General features: G+C 37.7%; 1 protein-coding gene across 1 annotated transcript in view; it reads right to left on the bottom strand.

The window, feature by feature from the left end:
- Positions 1–12,349, bottom strand: part of RYR3 (ryanodine receptor 3) — a 273,106-nt gene that overhangs the window by 148,967 nt on the left and 111,790 nt on the right. Inside the window, exons 18-24 of the mRNA XM_053382025.1 lie at positions 11,882–12,123; positions 10,214–10,406; positions 5,298–5,514; positions 5,019–5,123; positions 4,014–4,117; positions 1,384–1,467; positions 179–338 (exon numbers count right to left, since the gene is read on the bottom strand). Of these exons, the coding sequence (XP_053238000.1) occupies positions 179–338; positions 1,384–1,467; positions 4,014–4,117; positions 5,019–5,123; positions 5,298–5,514; positions 10,214–10,406; positions 11,882–12,123 (1,105 nt within the window). The remainder of the gene's footprint in view (positions 1–178; positions 339–1,383; positions 1,468–4,013; positions 4,118–5,018; positions 5,124–5,297; positions 5,515–10,213; positions 10,407–11,881; positions 12,124–12,349) is intronic.

Here is a 12,349-nt window from a genome sequence, read left to right as displayed (position 1 = left end):
AGATTTGCTGAATGATCATACTATCATAGCTCAGTTATCACAGGCTTTCAGACAAACACAGTAGTCATTGAAGAAGACAGATTTTTCAAGAATTAAGTGTATAACCCAGCAGTGCCACTTTAAATTAAGCATAACCCTCATCCTAATGCCACCCAAATATTATTTAAATTATCTTTACCTGCTGAATGCCGTATGTCCAACCTTGTTTTATTCTGTCTTTTGCCCAGACGTTATGTGCATTCTCTGCAAGTTTGTCAACCAACACTTCTTGCGAAGGCAGCAATTTCACTTCAGAAAGATCTAGAGGTGCTGGCTTATAGCCATTTGACATCATGTAACTATAAACCAGCAGAGATGATAGAGGGTTACTTTTGGAGCTAGAATCAGTGTGTTTTAGCCACTCAGCTATATGTTTCAACCAAATGTAACAAGCAATGTGCTATGAGAGGAGGTGTTAGATACCTTAGAGTGAAATATTCTTCCTATTACTGCATACAATTAAATATACAGTATGAACTTTTTGGAATGCCCTGTATCTATGTGAAAACAGGGCAGAAACAATCCATGATATACAGCTGCCCATTGCACCATTCCAAATATTCTCAAGCACTCTGGTGATGTGCACTGGTTATGGGCAATAAATAAAGTCTATGTTGCCAACAGGCAAACAGACTAACAAGCTTGGGTGAAACGCACCTCTGAGGAATGCCCCGCTTTCCTACAGGCTATTTTTTGCTTTTTAAAGAAACTCTGGGTAGATCTACATACAGGGAAAAAACGCTATAAATGAGTCAGAAATTAAATCGTTATAACAAAAGGGAAAAAATGCTGTGGAAAATCACATAAAATTTTTCTTTACTCTCCATCGCCACCTGGTGTTGCATGTTTATAACGCATTCAAAACACTGGTTTGTTTGTTTTTTGGTTTTTTTACTAATGTAGCTGAGTCCTCTGGCACTTGGAGACTTAGGGAAGTTAAACAGGAAAAAACTGTTTATTTTATAACAAAATTGGTAAATCAAAAGATGTGTTGGGAGGTAGAATTCTTTCAAGAAACAGTAAACTCTGTGTGTATTCAGAAAATATACAGGCTTCTAAACAAGATGGTATATGTACAACTTATTCTTCTTTAGTTCCTTAAAATTAACACAGAGGTGTTACAGCTGAGGTCTTAATACTTGGGTTCTGAAACAAGGTGGTATTTTCGGTCAGTTTCCCAACCTTCTATAAAGGATAAGCAGCTCTTCAATAAGTTCAAAATTTATGAATCTATATTGCCAAAAGAAAAGTATGAAGCATTTCCAACCAGCAATTTACAAATAATCATCACATAAACAACACATGAAATCAATATGCAGTCATTACAGTTATAAACACACTTACTTTTTTGGAAGTTTGATTTTCTGAAGATCTTCCTCTGCTCCTGGATTAATGTGAACAACATGGCACCCAAGGGCCAAAAGCGTTCTATAAAAATAAAAGTGAGTTGTAAAAATACAACGCAATATCCATCAGGGAGGTTAAAACAACAAAAGAAACTGGGGCTAGGGGAGGAAAGAAGAGTACAGTCCCACAATTCCCAACTCTCTGCTTACAAAACTGCTGTTTGTTTTTAACTGGTGTTGGTTTTGCTTGTCAGTTTGTTTTGCTGGTTGCATTTTGACTTGTTCTTGGGTTTTACTTTCATTTTGTACTGTGTCGATTTTGAGGGAGCCGTCATGTGAATGTTTATAGAAAGGCAGAGTATTAATTCATTAATCATAATCACCATTATGTGCTATAAAAAATGTGGTCCAGCGTGGTTTCTCCCTTTGCCTTGTATGATTTTTATCCTTTTATCCCTGGCCTCACAAAACTACAGCAAGCTGGGATAGGATAGATAGCAACATGGGGATGTGTCTTATTAAAAAAATCTTTTTGACGATAGGATTTGTTCATACTAAGGGTCTGGTTGATATATGCATGGGGAGTCAGCTCTTCCTTAAGTAGCCAAGGGAAATGACCCTAAGAGTTTTGCTTTCCCTTGTCGCATGTGGCTTAGCCTGCCTATCCATAGAATCATAGAATCATAGAATCATAGAGTTGGAAGAGACCACAAGGGCCATCGAGTCCAACCCCCTGCCAAGCAGGAAACACCATCAGAGCACTCCTGACAAACCATCTCTGGCTACTGATTCTATGATACTGAGTATTTTTCTATCCCTATGCCATCAAGTCTGCTTATGCCAGATTTTAGTCTCTATTGTTCACACTGATTAACACGTGTGTGGATAATTGCCCTGCCTCAAACAAACTCCCAAACTTCCAATGTATGCTTCTCTGAATAAAATAGCCAACTCTTTTTATGAGGGTTATAAACTGTGCTACACATTTGCAACTTAGCAGCTCCTATCCACAGTCATATTTAGAAGAAGCACATTGATAAAAAATATTCTTTTAGAATGGCTACACCAAATGTTATTAATAATAATAATAGTTTTATTATTTATACCTCGCTCATCTGGCTGGGTTTCTCCAGCCACTCTGGGCAGTTTAAAGCATATATATAATTCCCCAGCTCAAAAATTATAGAAATTTTAAGTTTTTTACTTCTGAGTTCACACACATAGGATTCTATTTCATCTCATTTTAATGTGTATAATATATTCTGACAGTGGTAACTTACTTTAAAACAAAAACATGTGAATTACATTTGCTGGTTATTACTATGGCCATAAATCAACAATGTGAAAGTTCTTCCTTTCCTGTGTCCAGGGCAGCTGTCTACCAGCTCCATTTGGTGCACCGACTGAGACCCTACCTGCCCACAGACTGTCTCGCCAGTGGTGCATGCTCTGGTTATCTTCTGCTTGGACTACTGCAATAGACTCTGTGTAGGGCTACCTTTGAAGGTGACCCATAAACTACAGCTAATACAGAATGTGGAAGCTAGACTGGTGACTGGGAGCAGCTGCTGGGAACACACAACAGTAAAAGATCTTTACTGGCTCCCAGTACGTTTCCAAGCACAATTCAAAGTGTTGCCGCTGACCTTTAAAGCCTGAAACGGCCTCAGCTCAGTATATCTGAAGGAGCATCTCCACCCCCATCGCTCAGCCTGGAAACTGAGGTCCTCCTCCAAGGGTCTTCTGGTGGTTCCCTCAATGTGTGAAGCGAAGTTACAGGGAACCAGGCAGAGGGCCTTCTCAGCAGTGGTGCCACCCCTGTGGAACACCCTCCCATCAGGTGTCAAGGAGATAAGTTCAAAAGTTTTAGAAGACATCTGAAGGTAGCAATGTATCTGGAAATGTTTGGTGTTTGATATGTGCTGCAAGCTTCTCAGAATGGCTGGGGAAAACCAGCCAGATGGGCGAGGTATTATTATTATTATTATTATTATTATTATTATTATTATTATTATTATTCCTTTGTCATGCTATCATTGCTACTATAAATAATGTGTATTTCCAACATCATATATAGGCTATTAGATTTTATATTATATAATTTCACTTTCCACTAAAAATTAATAACATGTAAATTAAAAAACCAGAATTGTTTTATAGCACAGCAAGAATTATTTCAGTGTCCACATTTTATGTGCTGCTTTTCTCCACTTTAATTCAACCTTCCATCAAACGCTGAAGCTCAGTGTCTAATGAACTGAGGCAGAGTAGAGGAAAGGAAAATTCTAGAAGCCCTCCTTAAAAGAAACTGAATCCCAGGTAGGACTTTGACATGGGGGATCAGGCGGCAAAATGTTTTATTTTCCATTCAATATAATTCTGCATAACTCCAAAATCATACTGCTTGTTTCTAAATTTGTAGCAAGAATGAAATGATGTAATGGCATAATATTACTTCCCCTCTGTTCCTCATATGCCTGTAGAGTGCACAGACATTCTTAGGTGCAATATATGAACCTAACTGTATATATGACACCCACTTTCCAAAACAATGACAACACAGAGTTCTCCTGTAGAATTAAACTATATATTATAGTGGTTTTTAAATTCTTCCATTTCATAACTCACTTCAGGGTTTCTGTTGACATTTGAAGGTTATAGTTCTTCTCTGTTTCAGGTAGTTTTGAAAATTCCACCAGACAAGGGTGTTGTCTTTTATTATCGTCTCGTATCTATAATGTAAAATACAAGAGAGACTGTATGTAACCTTAGAACCACGGCAGCCCAACAGATAAACCTTAGGAAACCTTCCAACATGAGTCTTTAACTAGTAAGGTACAGAGCAATCCAAACAAGGAGTTAGCTAGTTGCAGAGCAGTGGATTCTCCACTGCATTCAAAGTCCTGCAAGGTTCTTGCCAGCCAGGGAAGAAGGTGGAAGACATTTTGCCCCTTTTTTGCTATACCATTTCCATGTCATAACCATCCTCATATAAGAAACGTGTTTAAGCCTAATTAATGCATGAAGACCATAGAGTAAGCTGTCCTGCCAGGGTTAGTTCATTTTGGGAGGATTAGGTAATCAAGCCTTTGTCTTACCCCCCCCCCCCATTCTACTTAAGAAGCTTGACACGTGAAGAGGTTTTGAGCAGCTTGCTGCAGCTCAGACCACATGGCTCTTACAAGCCATTTCTGTGTCCCCATACCAATAATTTAGGAACTTTCACCACTGTAACTAAGTTAAATATGCAAGATTAAAAACTTTAGTATGTAAGATTAAAAACATGTTGGTTGTATACATGACATGGAAATTACGTTGCAGTATTCCATATACAAGTAAATGTATAAACATCCTATTTCTTCTATTAAATTAAGGGGTTTTTTATTTTAAAAATGGAGGAATACATCATCAGCATCTTCCACAAGCCACCACTTAAACCAATGGTGTGTCATATTCTGGAAGGAAAGAAGGCAGGCCTTATTTTGTAGCTACAATGATTTTTCAGTATTTCAACCTTGTAAATAGACACTAGCTTTCACCACCATCTGCTATGATTGTGGTTCTTTGTAGCTTCTCCAGGGTCTTCATGCATAAGGCTCCTTTCTTCTCATTAGAATTACTCTTAAAATGTACCTTGCCATAAGTCCAGCCAAGTTCTATTTTATTCATTCCCCAGAGTTCATGGATATTTTCAGCAAGCTTGTCTCTGATCTTCTCAAGATGGAAAGGCAAAGCAATCTAGAAGAAAATAGGTGAGTTTTAAATGAGACAAAATAATTAGCAGTGATATCCTCTGTATGTTTTATTAATAACCAGATAGCAAGTAAAGAATATGCATCATAGGAGTGGTGTGCTACAAAATACTGTTCTGATACATTACAAATTCATACTGATGTTTTCAATTAAACATACCTGGCTGGTGTCGATTGGACAAGGGATGAAATTAGTTTGGGAGAGAAATTGTGTGGTACCAAGCAAATCTCTAACTCCATCCAAATCTCTCTTATATTCTTTAACTGGTTCCAGTTTCATCTTCTCTTTTGGAAGCAAAGCTTCATAGCAAGGCACATAGCCAGCAGGAGGTAGAAATTTGAACTCTCCATGGCGCCCACCCATCAAGAAACGTACCCTGTACAATTGCAAATGGAACAAGCATCATATTTCAAGAGGGTGAATTTTTTAAAAGCAAATAAAATAACAGGGGTCTCATTTGAAGATATAAATGTTATCGTTAAACATTAATTCCTGCGCACGTGCGCCCAAATTAATTAAGCAGCAATTGCAGTAAAGAAAAGCATACTTCTTTATTTTAAACTTCCCCTTTATTCACTGGAAAATTAATTTCTAACATTGATTTCTAACAGCTGGAAAACCTTTTACAGATGATAGATGATATGTGTCTAATGCAGAATATTCAAATACAATCAAGTAAACTGAGAACAAAAGTCCATGCGTAATGCTCAGTGTTATTAATACTTAGAGTAGACTCACTGATATCAATGAAGATGGGTAACCTGTCATATGAGTATGACTTTGCTGGGTATTATCACAAATAATTTCCCCACAGGTCTTGCATCATATTTACAAATCATCTTTCCTGCCCACCCTCAATATCCCAATGTAGTTCCAAAACATCTGGAGGGCTGAGTTTGCCTATGCCTGAGCTATGCATTCATACTTCTATAAGTCCCTGCACTGGGACTTATAACCCCTGCATTCTAAATGATGGCCAGCCTGCTTCACTGTCTGGAGCTGCTCAGTAAACGAATGAGCTTCCCAGACTCCCTGTGGCTGGAAAGGCCACTTAGAAATGACTGAGTCAATTGCCCTTTGCATATCACTATTCCAAAGTGAAACTAGGGCTTCAACAGTAGAACCCATTATGCTGCTTGGAAAATACCCCAGAGTATCCAGAAATACCTCGGATTTCATCAGTCTCTGGGGGGTGGATCAATCTAACCAACCAACACACACACACACACACACACGTGGGTTGGTGTGGGTGGGTGTCAGTCACAGCCAATCCAAAGCTCACCAGGGAGTAATCCTTCCATGACAATGGACAATCTACAACTGGGTCCTTCGTAATGATGTCTGAAGTGAAAACCAGATCTAGGGTATGATCTACAGAATGTGTTGGATGGTTTTCAGGGCAGCCATGAGCTCTTGAACTGGCCCAGACAAGTCAGCATCAACATGGATATTGAAGTCCTCCAGAACCTGTCTTGGGATTCTCTAACACAAACCAAATACTGCCTCCACCAGCCCGGTCACAGCGGTGGCTGGACAGTGGGAGGGATGGTACAACAACAAGATTCCCCATTCTGGCTCTACAGTACTGTAATATTTTCTTTCAATCAGCAATAAAGGAGCAGATGCAAAGTGAGCAGAGGTTCTGACACTGACATGTTCTCATCAACTACAAGTTCATTTGAGAAGTACAAGACCACTGAGTCAACATTTATTCAAATAGGTATACACAATATTTAACTAATATAGAATATCAGTTCACTGCTGAACTGACACAAATTATAATAACATTCATTTCAACACATTTTGTTAGGCCTTTTCTCCAACTGCCTGAGCAGCTGCAATGACATCTCTAGGCATTTTACATAATTTTCCTAGGATGAGTTTCAGGAATATGTCAAATGCCTAATATTGTTTTTTCTGTGACACAGTGTGAGTTTTCAGACACAGGCAGCCCTGCAGCAGCACTATTTAACATACCACCTGTTCAGTTACAAAGAGCACCAGCCATTTATTTCAAAGATGTTGACTTTTCATGTCAACACATCTGGACCCTTGAGCTTCATGAACCCTCTCTTAGCAAGAAGCAGAGGAATCTGCTAGCGCTAATTTCATTTTAGCCTTAGGTCTGTATCTCTGCAATCAATGCATTTATATTCAAATTTATATTTTCTCAGGCAGATGTGCTTCAAATATTAAGAACCTTCTTTGTTTTATATGTGAGACTTAATGGTATCTAAGGAAATTGAACATACCTTTACAGTACTTATATTATGATGTAACTGAACTCCTTTTCAACACAATTCAATATACAACTTCACCATCATAAAATACATTTATGACTGAGACAGGATTTTTATGTTTTCAGAATTATGTTCTGCTTTTTGAGGAAGGGATTCAACATGTGAGTGCAATCAGTGGAAGCCTCGTTGAAAGACTTCAGATTGTGTGCCAGGGCTTTCTTCCCTCTCCACCTCAATGAAATTGTCTCTTGTGGAAGCCAGTTCCATAGTTGTAACTATCCACTATGTGAATAAGTACTCTATCTGTCCTGAATCTTCCAATATTCAGTTTCATCAGCTGGCCATAAGTTTTAGTGTTATGAGAAAGGAAGAAAAATGTTTCTCCATATCATGCATAATTTTATAAAACGCTATAAAACAGGTAATCAGTGCAGTTCTGTCACAATGTGTGTTACATAAGCCCTCTCAGTTGTGCCTGTAAGCATTCTGGCATCCAAATTCTGCACTAGTAACAACTTCTGAATTACCTGCAAAGAATCCTTACTTACAGCACAATATTCAATATTCCTCTTTTCAGGAAGATTTGCATAATCCTGTACTTTCAAACTGTTTTCTAAACTATTTCAAACAGATTTACAAATCTGTGGTTTATTTAAAACACACTTACTAGGAATTAAGCCCCATTTCACATAGTAAGTCTAACTCCTGAGTAAGCATGCTTAGTATTGCTCTGCATGTTCACTTTTCAGACAACCTTGAAAAGAAGTCTCCCATTTTTTACTCACCTGCCTTTGGATAGTGAAAATAATCTTCTACGCATGAAAAGAATGAAAGGAAGTTCCAGTTCTTTACAAAAAAAAAACAAATTCCTCTTTGCTCACATGGAGGCGCATCTTATTTGCCATAGGCAAGTAGTTGTTTACAATTGTAGGTTTTCAGGTCTCATTTAATCCATACACACATTCAAGCTCTTCAAGAAAATCTGACAATTTTAGGCCATATCACTGGAAATCCTGTTTTTGGTAGCTTATCCCACTGTGGTTGAAATGGTTAAACTGCATGGGGAAAGAGCCTCAAGGTACTGCTTGACTCATTTTAGCTGTGGTTGGGTTTCAAATAATCACCCACATGGGAGCTTGAACATATTACTCAGGCTTCATACATTTATTTTTGAGATATATAGTTTACCAGTAGCAAGTTTTACTACTTCATTTTCCTGTATAAAGCCATTTGGTTGAAGTAACACATATATGAAGATCATAGTAGGTATGATTTGTTGAATAATGCTGGAGATTTTTTCCCCTTGAGTTGATTCAGACAAATGGTTTCTAAGGTGGAAATGAAGTGGCAAAGCCACCACATACAGACTTTGCTGGCACATGAAAGAATCCTTGGGCTGATTCATATATTTGCTTGTCACCGAGAGTCATAGACTGTCTGCCTAACTACTTAGTAGATGAAGAGTCAACACAATGATTTACCCCAATCCTTTGAAATGTTCTTCACTCCCCTGTGCTTCTGGGATTCAGTTTCTTCTAGGTTTACCTCAGAGATGATCTACAAATGCAGGAATTCTTCTCTGTCTTCTAATAGTTTTTCCAAAATGTTTTGATTCATCTCTTAGTTTCCCTTTCATGCAGATTCTAGTGTATGTGACTATTTATTTGTTTATAATCACATATTAATTAATTAATTATCCTGCCTTTCGGCTCCACAATGGAGGCCCCAAAATGGCAAACTACCTCAATAAAACTTTTCTGAATATCAGCAGTAACAGAGGAAAGATATGAAGGAAAATATAATATACAAGAGCAGGAAGAGAATTGAATATTAAAGCATCACAAGTAAATAATGAACTCACTGAAATAAAGTCAATCTAAAGAAACACATTTTTAATTTGCACCTGAAGACATACAGAGGAGGGACCCGACAAAAATATGGCAATATTGTCCATAACTTGGGTGCCACTATCAAGAAAGCCCTGTCCATCAAACCCACCAATCAGACCCAGCTGTAGATGGGACGTACAGTCTTCTTTGAAGACTGAAGTGTGTGAACAGGTCCATTTGGGAGAAGACAGTCTTCAGATATCATTGTCCCAAACTGTTCAGAGCAAGGGTAGGTAACATTGTGCCCTCCAGATGTTGTTGGGTTACAACTCCTATCCAATACAACTCTCGGACCAATGGCTATGCTCACTAGGGCTGATGGGAGTTACAAACAAACAATAGCTGGAGGTCACTACCTTGACTATCACTGGTTTTGTAAGTGGATGTAAAAAATAAATAAATAAAAGGAGGGATTTTTGAAATGATTATTATACAAAAATTGCATTAGAGCTTGGAAAAGGTACCAAGTCAACACCTCTGTATTGTTTTATGCAACTGAGCAGTGAAATATAAGTCATACTGATTCATCATTGTTCCTTAAATATTTTTAGGTGAGACGAGAGTATGACCTCTTGTTGCTGCTGCCAACAAAGATCTCAGTTAATGCCAAGTGTGGTGCTATGTGTAGACACTTATCCATTGATAAATGACAGAGACCTAAATCATTCCACATAGGTCATGGGAGGAAAAGAAATCATTAAATAAAAGTGGCTTCGCTCAGTGCCAACCTGGGAAGAGTTCAAACCAAAGACAAGAGGTGTCAAAGACTCTATATTTCATTGTCCATTATCTATGAGTCAGGGTTTCAACATAAAATTGTTTTTCTCTTCAGGAGTGACAGCTGCAAAGGACCTCGGGAGAAGGATGCCATGACCACATTTGGCAGCATTCAATAAAACAGCATGGCAAAACACAAACTGTTTATCTGAAAGAAGGGTCTACTTACTTGACACCAGCTGAGAAGCTCACCACAGGGAAAAAAAGTCCATCCGTATTGAAGTTCTCAAACATTCCTTGCACAGGCTGCCCATTAATGCGGAAAGAAATGCTGGGTGCTCCTAAATCCAAGCAGCAGCTGACCACGTCCTCAGATGCTAGCAAATGCTGATTGACAGATGCCACCGCTCTGGGCACTCGACCTAATAAGCAGGCATTCACAGAAAGACATGTTTTTTTACTTTGAAACTATATTTGCAAAGACTTATGTGATTTTTTGGGTAGCATTTCAAAGTTCAATGTTTTCTTCTGAACTCAAAATATAGAATCATAGAATCATAGAGTTGGAAGAGACCACAAGGGCCATCGAGTCCAACCCCCTGCCAAGCAGGAAACACAATATATAACCTTGCTTAAAATAAAAGAACTTCCCCAAATGACCTTGCTCCTTCATTTCTCTTCCATATGCTTCTAATTTAATAGGCAAACAAATGAGATGTATGATCAAAGCTCATAAATTAGAGAACAATGCTTAAACAAAGCAAACATCCACAGCTGGAAATTATGTCCTTCTATTTTGGCTTACACATTCTGACATGTACACACTTCATGTAGTTCAAGTAATTCTTCTATCTTCTGTTCTTGCCTTATTCCATTATTTGTCAAAGAACAATAATCATTCTTCAGCCCTTCATATTTCTCATCCTTGCTGTTCCACCCACCACCTTTTTTATTCTGTTTATTTTATAAATGCTTTGCGGGAAGTTACTGTATTTTTATTATTGCATAGCTTTTCTTATAAAAACCAATGTGAGATGTTGAAATGAAGCACAGTATAGAAATTTAATAAATAAATATAGATCATGGTGCTCTTGCGGAAAGAGCTTTTCTGTAACAAAACATAGCATATAAATAAGACTTCAACTAATTGTAAGAAAAAGAGTATTAATGTTTCAGTAATATGCATTGAACATCCTCATCAGGCATGAATAGTATATTTCTATTCATACAAGAAGTTCAAAACTTCAGTATAATGCCACTTCATTCTGTATTGTCTACGTCCCATAATCTTCTACAGGGATTTCTGAAATCTTTCTAAATTGAGGCTATATATCAAATATATTATTCTGCTCGCATGAATGTTACTAATTATAGTAAAAGCAAAAAATGTATTTTTGAATTACGGCTTGGAGAGCACAGTCTTATACAAAGAAAACTCATTATCTCCCTTCCTGTTATTCAATTTCAAATAGCATGCACTTTTAAAATGCTCAATTTTCCATTTGATTTAACACAACAAAGGAGTTCTCCTATACAACTCCCCTGAATTTAAATTGGGTTTGCATGTGGAATATAAGCACAGCTCTTGAGTAAAACAAAACAAAAGGGGGAAAAAAACCTAGCCTAACACCTTTTAAAGGCTCCACATCCAATGTTCAGGTCATATTCTGAGTGGACCAATTTAAATCAATGAACTGATATTGGATATCACTTTAATTCTTTTGTGCCTGCTGCTAGCTTACTGTCAGCATTAATCTGTTACTCAGCACTTGGCATTTGAAGAGCTAAAGAGGTGCTTTTAAGAGGGCCAACATGTTTCATTAAAAAAAAAAAAACTCCCTACTTTGAGAACATTAACATTGTTTGCTCCTGTTCAGAGTTTTAAGTTAGTTCTCACCAGACCATAGATGAAGTCCATCAAAGCCATATGAGTATAGGTCATCACCAACACCGTTGCCTCCCCATCCTTCCCCACCTCCAGGATAAGGAGCATAGCCTAAAGCTGAGGCCCAGCCAACCCGTAGATGTGTAGGTTTTGCCGTCAAAAATGGATCTACTTGATCAATTATTAGTTCAAAGTACCATTTCTTATATTGTGCTGAGCCATCAGCAATTCCAAGAAATATGTTTGGCCGCATACTAAAAGAGAACAGAGAACAAAGAGTGTGTAAAATGCACAGTATTATGTCAACTTTGGATTCCCACATTGGAGAAAACCTTAATAATTATGAATTGTATATTTATCCAGATTAAATTAAAAATAGTAGAGAAATCATATAAGAAAAAACTGTTTCAGAGTTACCTAACCGGCAACAGACAGACACAGAAAATAGCAAAATAAAAGCTTTTGGTAATGCACATAATT

The sequence above is a fragment of the Podarcis raffonei genome, chromosome 1 (genome assembly GCF_027172205.1).
Source record: "Podarcis raffonei isolate rPodRaf1 chromosome 1, rPodRaf1.pri, whole genome shotgun sequence".
Classification (NCBI taxonomy): domain Eukaryota; kingdom Metazoa; phylum Chordata; class Lepidosauria; order Squamata; family Lacertidae; genus Podarcis; species Podarcis raffonei.
The sequence above is the reverse complement of the archived record's forward strand: the minus strand, read 5'-3'. Positions and strand labels throughout refer to the sequence as shown.